The 14,155-nt window shown below is 48.9% G+C and overlaps 1 protein-coding gene across 2 annotated transcripts in view; it reads left to right on the forward strand.

Moving 5' to 3' along the window:
- The window catches only part of NAV2 (neuron navigator 2), a 362,959-nt gene that overhangs the window by 318,971 nt on the left and 29,833 nt on the right, over positions 1-14,155 (forward strand). For both annotated transcript variants that reach the window (XM_053673061.1, XM_037150498.2), the window contains 6 exons: positions 3,213-3,236; positions 3,350-3,424; positions 7,658-7,741; positions 8,102-8,213; positions 9,480-9,625; positions 12,347-12,519. In XM_053673061.1, coding sequence (XP_053529036.1) covers positions 3,213-3,236; positions 3,350-3,424; positions 7,658-7,741; positions 8,102-8,213; positions 9,480-9,625; positions 12,347-12,519 — 614 coding nt within the window. The remainder of the gene's footprint in view (positions 1-3,212; positions 3,237-3,349; positions 3,425-7,657; positions 7,742-8,101; positions 8,214-9,479; positions 9,626-12,346; positions 12,520-14,155) is intronic.

The following is a 14,155-nucleotide window of genomic DNA, read 5'->3' on the forward strand; positions in this document are numbered from 1 at the left end:
CGTGCCAGGCTGAGGCCCTGCAGATATGGTTTAAGTGTAGACAGGAGCCTGCTGCTGAAAGAGGAGGGCAGAGGCACCCAAGGGTCCCAAGGGACATAGGACGTGGGACTCTAGTTTCACAGGGTTGGTGCAGAGCCACCATAGCAGACATTTTGGTGCCTGCGCCCCATGTCTTCTCAGTGGCGTTCCCAGGGTTTCCTGTGAACCCAGAGGAGTGGGCCCTTCTGAGCAGAGTGAAAACCGGGAGGCTGACCTGTGCCAGCCTCGGAGGGGCAGTGCGTGAGCTGCTGCACCTGTGAGCCTCCGGTGGGGGAACCCGTCACTTGCCCTCATGCCAACCACTGGAGGTTCATTGGAGGTCTCTCTTCCCAGAGCTCTTATGCTGGGTGGACATGAAGCAGGTTTTTTCATTAAATGAGAAATGGTCTTTTCTGAGTTGATGTAAGTTCACACATTACCAAAGACCTGATTAATAGTTTTAATTCATCTGGACAATAGGAAACCTGAGGTCTAATCTCAGGTTTTTTTCCTCCCTGTGTGACTTTGGACAAGTCACCTCATCATTTCGGGTGTCTCTTTGTTGCTCGTGGTGTCAGAGAGCCAGGCAAGGTGGTCTCGGAGGTCCCCACAGCCTCTGATATCCCACCAGTCATGGAATCAGAGGTTCCCCTTTACTGTCCTTGGCATGTGCCCTCTCTGAGAATTTAGGTTACCTTTGCAGACTTAAAAAAAAAAAAAGAGGCTAACAATTAGCTGTTTTCATACCACACCAGTCTGCTAGTTCCAAGGAAACCTGCAAGTCTGGCTAGACTCTGCACCCAGCAAGTACTGATGTGTGCTCCCTCATCTGTTATTAGCCACTGGGTGGTAATGAAATTCTGAGACAAATGCTCAGGCGCCTTTGCAAACGTTGAGGTGAACAAGCTCTTATTTGTTGTCTGCCAAGAGATCTTCGGAGTCTCTGAAGTTGTCACCAGCCCAGACCAAAGAGCCTGTTTAATAGCTGAGTGTTTTATAGGCTCTTATTGGATGATGATAGGGTTTTTTCCCCCCTTGAAATCTCTGTAATTCTTGGATATCCAAGACTGCCCATTCTGGCTGAAATGTGCCTGTCATTTTAATTACAAAGACAGGAAAAAGCAACATGATGCTAAACAACTGTCGTGGAGAAGCCATGGCCAATGCAGGGAGTAGAGTAGATGCGAGAGGCCACGTCCAGCATCACGCTTGCTTTCTTGGCCGGTTAGGGAGCAGCAGCTGAGTTCCATGGGGAGCTGCTAAGTGGGGGGAGGTCTGCAGCTGCGCCTGGCCTTCCCAGATGTGCAGAAGAGCAGCAGCAGCAGTTGGGGGCAAAATATAAAACACATGATTTCTCCAGGCTGCCGTCGAGAACAGGGGCCCACCCCCATAGACAGGTGGGCACAGTGACAGTGGCAGAAACAGGGGAAGGAGCATTAGGCCTGTGGATAGAAGTAGGGCTGGATGGTTCAGCCCGCTCACTGGCCTCTGCTCGCCTCCCAAATATTGGATAGCACTGACATTCTCACCATTAGCTTTTCCCCTTTGGATCAGACTCTGAAGACAGGGCCTTATTTCTTCTGGAAAGCTTGCATGAGAATGTAGCTATAGTAAAAGCAGGAGAACGTGCTGGTTAAGAGCACAGGCTCTGGAGCCAGAGTGCCTTGGATCTAACCCCAGCTCTACCACTTACCAGTAGTGACCACGGGTGGATGACTTGTCCTGTCTGTGCCTCACTTCCCTCATCTGCAAAACAGAAGGTGATGCTGTTAGTACCTATGCAGAGGGTTGTTACGAGGATTAAATGAATATTGACCATAAAGTGCTTGGAACAGTTGCTGGCATGTGGCACTATTCAGTAGATGGTAGTTACTATGACCAGAATGTGAGTAACATGAGGCGAGGCACTTGGACGTGTTCATGGCTGTATCTAGGCTCTTAAACAGTGCCTGACACGTAAAGGAAGTCAATAAATGTTTGATAGGGGGGATGGATGGACAGAGAGGGACAGATAAATGTTATCTGGGAGGAAAGAGTGGACCCTTAGGACATCTCCAGACCTTCTCCTCAAAGTGTTTCTTAGATGAGGAGAGGGCCCAGCTGTGTGATGTAGGCAAGAGACCTAACCTCTCTGAGCCTCAGAGGGGTTACAGGTGAACTGACTTCCTGGAGGTTCCTGCAAGGATTAAGCGATTTGGTCCCTGTGTACCTAAAAGTTGGTTGCTGCTCTTAGAAGCCAGCCTGGACGGCGGGGGCTCTGGCCAGGGTTGGGAGTGAGGGCAGAGTGAGGGGAGATTGGATAGGAACCTGCCCCAGCTTGCAGCGGTGGGGCCTTGGGGATCTAATGAATCCTACCCATTTGCATTCTGAATAGAGAAGTAGACATCAGAGTCAAGTGCTGGCTTTGAAAAATAATGAGTTTATTGCTAATAAATTTGGATTAGAACATTCAGGGAGGACCCAAGGACAAAAGAGGGCCCTTACTGATATTTGCTCACCTGCCTGGCTTCCACATCACTGTTCCGCCCTGGACAAGTGTGAGTGGGGGTGTGGAGAGCAGGGCAGGAGCACTTCCAGAATTTCCAGGAAGGGGTAAGGGGGAGTCTGCTTCTGGGGGCCCCTTGGGAACCCAAGGAAAGGGAAAGAAAGGTTCTCCTGGCAGTAGGCACCCCCTCACCCAGGTGGGCTCCCCGTCTGGGAGGAGAGGGGTAGCTCTGTTCTCCCACCGGCAGCCAGCTTCAGTCGGAGAACAAAACTGGGGGCCCAGCACAGAGGGCTCTGCCATCACAAGGACCCCCCTAGACGGCACTGCTATTTCCCCAGGGTCACAGGTAACCGGGGAACTTGAGGTTACCTGTGTGTTTATTTTCTCAGTCCGGCACCTGCCCTGGCCCATCCCCTTCTCACAACCCCTGTCCTGGGCCCCTGACCCTGCCACCATCTCCATGTGGGGACAGGGGGCTCCTCACAAACAAAGTAATTAGAGTGTCAACGTCTTCCTAATTTTGTAAAATAGTATGCTGATTGTTTTGGGCCTTTTCATTGGTTAAATTTTATCCAAAACCAGTTTATCTAGAAAAGTACAGGAAAGAAACTCATAAATCTTCCAGACTGCTGTTATGCCTGTTTTCCGCAGGCTGGTCTGCTCCATTCTGTTCCCCGCCTCCTCTAATCTCCCTGTGTTTTCTTTCCAGCCGGAGGAAAAGTGCCAGTCAGAGGTAAGCAGCCGTTTGGTCGTGGGTGTCCTCTTTCCCCGTCATCCATTCCTTTACCCAGCTCAGCCTGGGAACGGACTCCCCAAGCAAGTAACCCTGTCCCCGCTCCTCTTTAGATTCGCAAACTGCGGCGGGAGTTGGATGCCTCCCAGGAAAAGGTTTCCGCTTTGACCACCCAGCTGACAGCGAATGTGAGTATGGACCCCGGGCAGCAGCCGTGGGGAGGGGTGGCGGCCACTGCGGCCTGCTGAGCGTCAGCTCGAGGCCTCCCGGCCCGGAGCACCGTGGAAGCCACATGGTGTCACACACGGGCTGCAGCATCGCGGGTGTGGATGTTGGCTCTGACACTGACAGGCTGTGCTTTGGGCACGTTCTCTAGCCTCTGAGCTTCTGTTTGCTCCTCCGTACGACGGGCGATGATACTACCCATCAGGGCTGTCACGTGATTGGTCTCTGGACAATATTAAGTGCTCAGAAATGTTCATTTCCCTTCCCTTTCTCCTTCTGAAAATTTTCATAGAAGGGGAAAAACGGTGGTGGGGGAGGAAACGTAGGGTTTCACAATAAAGAGCCGACTGCTCTGTAATTATAACACACACAATTACGTGTTCAAGGGGCACTGCCAGCCAGCACTGAATTCAGCAATTGTTTAAGTGCCAACTATGCCCCTGGCGCTGTGGGTTCAACGGCAAAGCAAGCAAGTCACTGTCACTTTAGTGTTGTTTGTCTGGCGCAGCAGAGAGACAAAACAGTTTTGCCATAACACAATAACTGTTGTGATAGAGATCAAGGGGCAAAGGTTGTGGGAAAATATGGGAGGAGCACCTGTCTCAGTCTCAGTGGGGTAGGAGGTCAGGAAAGGCTCCCTGGAGGAGGTGACATCTGACAGATGCTGTGTAGGGGGGGTTGCATGGGGAGGACAACTTTCTAACCAAAAAGAAAAACTGGTGCAAAAGCCAAGGTGAAAGGTCTTGATGCATTTGGATGAGAGGCGGGGTGGAGGGGAGAAAGAAGGAGGCGCCAGTGAAAGGCCATGGTCAGGGTGCGTGGCAGAGGCCCTCAGGTGTTAGATGGGAGGTTGGGCTTCTGAAGGCAGTGGAGCCCTCTCAGTGGGCTTCCAGAGCTGTGGGGGGTCAGGTGTGATGATGGGATCCACGAGGTGAGAGTAGAGGCAGAGAGCTCCCGCCCCATCAGACCGGTCTGTAAAGGAGACCTGCCGCAGGGCTGACGCACAGAAGGCAGAGCCTGAGGTTTGGGAAGGTGCCAGGATGCCTCTGGGGCAAGACTTCCTCCCAAGGAGTGCACAGCCCAGCCTGAGTCTGAGCACACAGGTGTGCGAGGCTGTCAGAAAACAATCTGCGTGACCCCATAGCTGCTGAGCAAAAAGCAAGCTCAAAAGGTCGTCTTCCTTGGACCAAGAAGCTTGGTCTAAATTAATATTTCACCTGCAATTTTGGCCTAGGTAATTCCTGGCTTGAGCCTGAGCCTACTCAAGGAAACCATTTCTCTTTAAAGTCTGCACGCGACTGCCTTTCACAGTGCTGGTCCTTGGTTACAAGCTCAGTAACCAGTGGCTGCTGTTACTAGTATTCATGTTTCTGAGCTCTCACATTTCTAGAAATCTTAGATTTTTCTTCCAAAGCCCTGACGTACTAGGCCACTGTGTATTTTGCAATCCTCCTTTACTTTCTTTACCTCATCCATCATCAGTAATGCTATCAAAAGACCATCAGAAATTGATGTGAGACCTGAATTTGAGGCTTAGATCCTCTTCAAAAGAACAGCAGAGGTATTTTCCTGAGGGCAGACTCTTTATCTGGGTCGCCATTTGAATCCAGAACCACCTGCAGCCCAATAAGCCAGGATCTCCTTGGTATAATCCCAATGTGTGAGATCTGACAGTGACTCCTCTCCTAAGTGATTTCTAACTACTCCTCTGCTTAAGAATTACAGCTGTCGATTGTTACCCCTCACTAAACTATAAATTTACTTATAATGAACTTGGGTTCATTCTTCCAATGACCTCCTGCTCTGTGGGACCTGACACTGGGCCATTCCCGGCCCCGCTCTCTGTTCCAGAAGAGTCAGCAGAGATCTCTCCTGTCTTCCTGTTCTTCTAAAGTGTGTGTTGCTCCTCACAAATGCCATCAAATCCAGTACTGTTTTAAAGTAAACATTTAGTCTTTCCACACACCACCAGCAGTGCTAACGTGTTTTATTGTCTGCCATCTCTCCCCAGGCCAAGCTGTGTTTGTTTTTCTAGGACACACTACTCAAAGGACACACTGGGTGTTTTCAGACCACTGGTGTTTGTTTTCCCCATGGAATGTGAGGCTGGTGCTGGGTGAGAGAGGGGCTGTTGTGTGGCTCTGAACCAGGCTCTCGGCAACCTCCGCCTGTATTTTCATCGTTGCATTCATATAGCGAGTCAGTCCTTTCGTTCACCAGCAAAATGCAGACCTCCGGTTCTTCAGAGCAAATGCGGTTCCTTCCGGAGCTTTGCACGAACACTTTCTCACTAGCAGTCATCATGGAGTCGGGTTTTAGTTTTCAGTGGAAGAGAAAATGTGAATGCTCACTGGTAGAATCATGGGTGGCGATCAGACAAAGATGTGACATAAATGGAAATTCGGCCTTTAAATTTGACCTTGTTGTTCCCTTGAAATGCAAGGATAGCCATCGTTCTTTTTCACATCCATGTCCTGGCCCACTTCCTTTATCCACTGTGTGACTGTCTAGAATTAAATGGGCTCCGGTGTGACCACGTTCTCCAGGGCAGACTACTACGTATCTCTTTATTTTAAAGTGCAAAGGCATTCTCTCTATTTTTAAGAGAGAGCAGGCATGCAGTCAGAAAGGAACTGGCTAGCCCACTTCACATGTCCACCGCAAGTGGCCCTCCTCCCGGGCCAGATCCTATGGCTGCTGGAAAAGACTCAACTGTTGATCTTAGAGATGATCTTATCCTCAGATGTTCCTGTTTGGTGAAGTATCCTGACAGAGGCCTCTGACTCATTCCTCAAACGTCCCCTCCTTAAATTGCAGCGTCCACGGGCCCTCTGCACAGCCCAGGGCAGTGACTCCTCCCCCAGCCAGATGTTCTCCAGCTTTCATTCGCCACTGCATGCATCCCCCATCTTTTCTGGAATTGTCCAACATAATCAAATCGTAGCTTCTGCCAAGACTCTCAAGTATCCTGCTGGTCTTTGTCCTTCCTCCTATGGCCCTCTGTGTATCTGCCCCCGCACTCCGAGAACCCTATCTTGATCTCCTTACTCCAATGTTCTGATGGTATCTTTGGCCACTTTCTCATTCTCAGACCTCTTCTTTCCTTCACATTGTTCATTCATTCCTGGGTTTCGCCTATGCTATTTCATTTAATGTTCATCATAACCCTGGGAGGAAAATAAATATTGTTCCCATTTTATGGATGAAGAAACTGAGTCCAGTAGGATTAGATGATTTGTCCCTTTTTTATTCTTGGTTCTAACAGTCATAACCAGGACCCTCAGTCAACCAACCAGTCTGTCATCTCTCGCTCTGTGGAAGAAGGAAGAAGTCTTGGTGTTTGAACACAAAGGGGGCAGACGGGAAGATATCACATTTCTCAATTCTAAGACACACATTTTTCTTTTCACATTTTACCATCTTTGAAATCTGGATGCATGTTTTACTTATAATTGGCAGCATTTTAAAAACCGTCCTTGTAAGGCATAAAAGAATGGTGCCTTGTGTTCTTAACAGAGGTTTATAAAAGTGCAGGGGGAGCTCAGGGGAAAGTCGTAACTCCCTGGGGGAACAAGGGAGGGGTTCTCTAAGGGGGTAGCAGATGGGCCTTTCCATGGCTTTTTATTAACCCGGATTATAACAAGCAAAACATGCCGGCCACTTTGTTCGCTCATTCTACAAGCATTCTCAGTACGAGCCCCTACTGTGAGCTTGGTGTGTGATGAACAAAAGGTCATCCTGCTGCGTGGCAGAGACACGTGAAGCAGCTCCCACAAGAGCACACGTAGTTCTGACTGTGATGCCACAGAGCACAAAGCAGCCGCCCAGTGTGCTTGTCAGAGCAAATACAAAGGCACCAGCCCAGTCTGGGGGTGTCGTGAATGCACGAGCTGAGATCTCTTGAGAAGGACATGCAAAAATTAGGGAGGGAGGCAGCTGGGTGGGTAGAGCACCCCAGGCTGAGGGGAAAATGTGTTTAAAGGCCCTAAGGTGAGAGGAAGTTAGGGGCATTTGAGACATGAAAAGCTGGGGTAACAACTCCAGAGAGTGTTGGGCAGCAGGGCTTCAGAGACAGAAGCATTAGACAGGGGCTAACTCGCGTGGTCCTGTGAGGATTTTCGTCTCTCGTGCTTCATGCCATTTAAGCACTCTCACCTCGCAAGGTAAGGTAACTCGGGCTGTGTCTTCCCCTCCAGGCTCACCTGGTGGCAGCCTTTGAGCAGAGCCTTGGGAACATGACAATCAGGCTTCAGAGTTTGACCATGACGGCAGAGCAGAAGGTAAGGCACAAAGGATGCTTTTTCCCCTCCCTGCTTGGTGTTAAAAAACACACCTAAACATATTACTCTCTTTCATTCCAGATCATTGTATAGAGTTTAGAGTAGGTCTGTTGAGTGAAAAAGTGACCTAAACGGCCAGGTGGTAACTTGATCCATGACAGCTATGACACAGTCCTATTTCTGCTGCTGTCATGGGCTCATCATGCATGCACGTTGGGAATTGCCCCGACCTGGTGTTTGAGACAGAGCGTGATTAGAACTCCTTTACTTCTTACGCTCCATGGTTAAAACTTGCACTTCAGTTGAACTCTGTACAGAGAATGATTTTAGAATAACCAGTATTTTTTTTCCTGTTCTCAGGATTCAGAGCTGAATGAGTTAAGAAAAACCATTGAGTTGCTGAAGAAACAGAACGCAGCCGCCCAGGCTGCCATTAACGGGGTAATTAACACACCGGAGCTCAACTGCAAAGGTAAAGGACCAGAAACAGCCTGGAGACCCACGACCTGCCCTGAGGAGCCCTCCCCTGACAAGGAGCGATGCAAGGGAGTGGGTGTCCGTGTCAGCCGGGCAGGTCCTGGAAGGCGAATGCGTCGCCCAGTTACTTCTGCCCTCTGGGCAGATAGCTCTTCCATCTCATCCTCTTTGATGTATCTCAAAAATGGAAGAAAATTTTATTTCTATTGGCCAAGTGTCAGAGTATTTCATTGCCCTTAACTTCACTAATGCTTTGATGTTTACGTATCGGTGTGGGACAACCTGAAATGGGCTCAATTCCTGTTTGTCCAGGAAAAGATTCATGAGTGAATTGCTTTGTCCCTGTGTCACTTACTTGGAGGACAGTGTGGGCACTAGGATGCGTTACCTCCTACAGCAACGGCATTACAGTAATAGAAGTCATAGTGATAGCTAACATTTATGACCACTCACTGTGTTCTAAACGCTGTATCAGTTATTTAATTGATGATCTCATTTTCTTTCCATGATCCCCTTATGAGTGAGAGCCATACTGGGCCTCTCCACCTAGTACTGGCAGGGACAGAGTTTCAGAGACAAGAGTCACTTCCTGAGGTCAAGGAGCAGTTAGAAATAGAGGAGGGACTAGACCCAAATCTGTCTGGCTCTGCACTGGTACTCTATAAACCAGATTGTAGGAGTAGCTCTGTGCTCGTGAGGAAAACTGTCTGCAAACTATTTTGGAGTCACTGACATGTCAGGCAATGACATGTGTCAGTGTCATTCTGGTATGACTGGTGTTTCAAATATCAGGCCTCCTGCAACCTTGATTCATGTTAAAGTTGACATGGGAAGGATTAGCAAGAGCTGGCCAGGCGGAGTGGAGGGAAAGAGCGTTCCAGGAAGAGGGAATAGCCTATGGATGGTCCCTGAGATGAGCGGGCATGGCATTTCCATGGGGATGAAAGGCAGCCAGTGCAGCGAGGAGAAGGCCCTAAAAACACCTATCTAAAGCTTAAGAGAGCTGGTGTTGGGGGAATTCTTTCTAAGCCTGCTTGTGCTTATGTAAAGGAGAGAGAGAAAGAGCCCTCATTTATTGACCAAATGGTATAGCACTCATCTGCTCAAGGACCTTAATAGCAGCAGTGAGGGACAGAGGTGCTGTCTAATGGGAGACACTGAGTAGTCCTTGGGTGTGTGGACTTAGGTGTGAGGGTTATTCCCTAAGACAGAGGAATGGGTTTAAGGCAGCAGCTGCTGACGTCCTGCCTCCGGTCTGCAGGGAATGGCACCTCGCAGTCCGCAGACCTCCGCATCCGCAGGCAGCACTCGTCCGATAGCGTCTCCAGCATCAACAGTGCCACCAGCCACTCCAGCGTGGGCAGCAACATAGAAAGTGATTCGAAGAAAAAGAAGAGGAAGAACTGGGTGAGTGTACATCCAGAGACTCTCGTGGGGCTAACAGAGTCGGTCTCAGAACCGGCGCCCACCCCCCCCACCCCCGATAAAGCCCAGGCAAGCTCTTACCTTCCCAACATAGACCTTTAGTTTGTGGATAGCTTTCTACTAAAATCAATATTGCGCTCAACCAAACACGAGGACTTATGAAATCACCCCCACCTTACAGTTATTCTGTTCACGAGACTTTGTGTGAAGTACTCGTCTTTCATTTCGTTTATGTGTCATTTCTTCCTCCTCATATTTTGGCCAGAAAGTTCCAGGTACTAGAGCAAATGTACTCTTAAGTGGTTTCTTCTTAGTTCCAAAGTATATTTTGGAGTGTTATCACTAATTATCCATTGTTAATCATCATCCTTATCTATTTATGTACACAGTCACCTATGATAGCCCTAGACCACCCTTCTCTTTGAGAGCTTTTGACCGTGTCCTCTAAGTACAATTTTCGCACTGGCGATGTTAGCAGTCAGTCAGTGGTTCTCAGTTTGGAGGTTATACCTCCAAATGGCAAGTGCAATAGACCCAGTCAGTCTCCAGTGCAGCGTTTCTCCATGTTTCCATGACCCAATGTGCTCCATTACTTCCTATTCAGCGACACCCTGAACAGTTCTTCCCATTCCCCTGGGGAAATTCCACTCCTCTCTCCCCACCCTACCTCTGGTCCTGCTGTGGAGGCCGTGGAATTCCAATTGACATCTGCTGCTCCCTGTTTGCAGTGCACGTGGAACTGAAGTTGGACGGGACTCAAAGGGCCTCATCTGTCCGTGCCAGTGGCATCCTGTTGCCATAGTAGCGTTAATGTCTTCATTCATTCCATACACTCCTTGCTCATTTTGTGTTATCTTGGATGGGTGGCGAGGTCTGGTGATAGGGGAGTCAAGGACTCAGTCATTTTGATTATTCGTGACCTGTCCCGGAGGCAAGCTAACAGGCTAGTTTAGTGTGACCCTCTCATCATTCTGATGGAGTTTTTTTCTTTAAGTTACTACTGGCTTTTAGTCAACTCATTTGCAAGGATTTAAACAAATAGAATTAACTCATGTTGCTATTTCTAATACACTGTTGATAACTATGGTCTGATTTGGTTATCGAAGTGGTGAGAGAGAATTCTGTTCTATGAAAAAGCGTGGCTATCCATTTTCTTCAGTTTAAGAAATAAAACTTATTTATTTTGCCTTAAAGGTTTTTCTTGGTTATCATTGCATTTGGGGAGGATGGGTAATTTGCATCCTCAGATAATCCCAAAGCTTAATTCTGTCTAAATTCTGTAATCTCCTCTTCCACCTGGCATTTGACCAAAGGTGAAGGCAAGGGTATAGGTTGATGGCTTATGCACCAAATGCTTTTGTTTCTGTAACTACTCTCTCCAAATATGGTCTGAAGTAGGAATAAGAAAGAAATGCGATGTGGATTCGCCCACAAGCTGGACATAGAGTTAGTTTGTTATGGATGAAATCTTGATGGGAGAAAAATTCCATGAATTATTTCAGAATGGCCCATTTTCAGAATTTCTCAATGGCAAAGAAAGCCCTCAGACCATGTTTTCCGAAGAAAAAAAGAGACGCTAGGAAAAGGAGGTTACTTTTCACAAGGGCTTTTTTCAAGACGTAACTTTACTTTCTGGCCTAGAAGATTACATGCTTACCATGGTTTTCAGAAGAGACCCGCACTTTAATTCTTTAGGGTCTCGTTAGAATGTTGAGGTCCATCTCGTGCTTTGGGCAATTTGTGATAAACCAGTTTCTTTCCCCCAGTATGATGAATAAATTTCTTTTAAAATATCTATTTATTTACTTTTTTTAGTAACACAGTGAGGTGTCTGACTCCCTGCTCACTGTGTTATCTCGTGTGTATGTGAGGATAGCAGGAGCACCCGAAAGCAGGTATCAGGACCTCTCAGTAGTAGTTCGGCTGCCCTTCCTTGCTGAGAAGAAAAGACGCCCTCCCCCAAAAAATTAAGGAATAGAGAAGGGACTGATGAGGGACAAAAGGGTGAGGAGCACAGGCGCAGGGGACAGGTATTCCAACCAGACAGAGAAGCTGGAATAACTCAGATTGTTGGGACTTCCAGACTCGCCATTCTTTCCCTCACATCACAGAGGAAGATGCCCCTCGTGCTTCGAAAGATTTGTGATCTTACTAGAAACCTCTCTGTGTGGTGTTTATAATTAGCCATGTCATGCCTGAAAAGTCCGAAGCTTTCCCCGTCACTGGCTTTCTCTGTTAAAAATTGTCTTTTTTCCTTCCCCTCCCCCATTTTTGCTTGCGTTTCCCCTGGCAGGTCAACGAGGTAAGCAAGTCTGTTAATATCAGATACCGAGCTAACCCATCCATTGATATGACTAACCCCATCCGCATCCGTCACCGTGTCTGAGCATCCTGCTTTGTTGCTGTGTAACCTCATCCTCCCGACATCCACCTGCTGAGCCAGGCTCTGTCTTGCTGTTGGCATCTAGTCTTGAGCCGAGAGTAGGCATGGAATGTTACCCACAGGTCCAGTCCTTTGAGCTGTCCACGCCAGATAACTTTTCTTCCCTTAATGCAACTGATTGGAGAGAGCTGTTGGGAACTTTTTTCATGGGTGGAAAGAAAACGGGAGAGTTAATTGCCCCTTTGCCTGCATGTTCCTGTTTTGCCAAGGCCTACATGTTGGTCGCAGCCCCCGCCAGGCTGACGGTCTTGTCTGTTCAGTTACGCAGCTCCTTCAAGCAAGCTTTTGGGAAGAAGAAGTCCCCCAAGTCAGCGTCCTCTCATTCAGACATTGAGGAGATGACGGATTCTTCTTTGCCTTCCTCGCCAAAGTTGCCGCACAACGGTTCCACGGGCTCCACTCCACTGCTGAGGAACTCTCACTCCAACTCTCTGTAAGTCTGTCCATCGGGGTCAGGTGGCATCTCTCTCACACAGGAGTAGCCGGGAGTCCTGTTAGATCATAACTGCTTCTCAGGATCCTTGATGTCTTGCCTTCAGAGGACCATGCAGGTCCCTTCAGTGTTTTTGGACTGGGGAGGTGGAAAGGGAATAGAAAGTTAGGTTTTTGTTCTGGTGGCCTATCACTGTAGCTAATCAGTTGAAAAGCTGGTGTCAGGCAGGTGGCTTAACCTCTCTTGGTTTCCATTTCTTTGTCAAATTGGGGTAACGGTTGCCTACTTATCCTAAGGACTGAACAAGAGAAATGGGTATAAAAGAGCTACTATGATCATCCTGCCGTGAGGTGGAGGTGATGTTGTAAGAGTTGGCTATTTTTGCTGAAGTTCTGACTCATTTGGGGGACAAGGCTCAGAGTGATTACCCTCCTCTTTTTTTTATTGTGATGCAGTGTTGATTCTCTGAGGTGAACACACAGAAATTGGAAGTTTTCAAAAATGGAGAGATTTGGTGGCAATTTTCTTTCCCATTCGGTCTATATTTTGTAATATGACCCATCCCCCTGAACTCCCCTAGTAATTTAAAATGAGTCCGTTCGTTCAGAGCTCTTTGGGAACACAGCTGGTTCTGTGAAGGGAGACACGTGTCTGCTTACTTGGCGATGGCCCAGGCGCCGATCCCCTCGGTGACGGGTTGTGTAGACGGGGCGAGTCATCTGCTCTTGCCCAGCCAGCCGCCCACGATTCCCACTGAGCACCCGCTGGTCATTCTCCATCTGAAAACATCCTGTGCCCCTTCTAACTACGTAAGGCCCAGATTCTAAGGGCAAGGACATGTCGGGAATGGCTTGGGATAGACCCTGGTGAGGACCCAGGTGTCAACTTTTAGAAGGTGGCACGACTGGCTTCCTACAGCAGTGGGAAAGATTGACCCTGCCCCCTGAGGCTGACTCCCTTTAGAGACCAGGACAGTTATCCCGCAGACAGCGCCTGGGAGGGGAGGGCCACTGTGCCTGGGCTTCTCATGGCCACTGAGCCAGAGGGAGACAAGGGAGTGGGGTGGCTGTGGATACCTCGGATTCCTCATTGGTGGAAATGGGATTCATTACATCTACCTCACTGAAGTCTGCTGAGGGCCAAGTCAGATACCGTGTGTGAAGGGCTTCCTTCCTCCTCTTCTGGCCTCCTTCATTTCAGGAGGCCAGGTCCCCTCCCCCAGCCAACCAGCCTGCTAAAGACGACAGCTACACAAGGGTCCCAAGGCCAGCTTACGCAGTGGGTGCAGGGAATGAGGGCGAGAGGATCGGCCAGGTCTTTGTAGCACACCAGCTGCACAGACCCCATGGAAGACAGGAAGAGGAAGAGGAGAGAGAGCACCTGACTTTTTAGCGACCCCACCCACCAGTGAAGCACGGCCTTCTGGGGCCTTCATTTCACTTAGATTAGTAGCTCCTCTTCCCTCGGGCAGCACCTGGAAAGAGGGTGGCCGCAGAGCCATGCACTTGCATTACAGGCGAGGGTAAAACCTGAGCAGGGGCTGGGAAAGGAGCACTGAGGACTGGACCTCAGTGCCCACCCAGAGCTCTGTGTTATTCTGTGACAGGTGAGGCCAGTCACCCCCCTCATCCACCCT

The sequence above is a fragment of the Artibeus jamaicensis genome, unplaced genomic scaffold (genome assembly GCF_021234435.1).
Source record: "Artibeus jamaicensis isolate MK-2021 breed Jamaican fruit bat unplaced genomic scaffold, CSHL_Jam_final contig_797, whole genome shotgun sequence".
Taxonomy (NCBI): domain Eukaryota; kingdom Metazoa; phylum Chordata; class Mammalia; order Chiroptera; family Phyllostomidae; genus Artibeus; species Artibeus jamaicensis.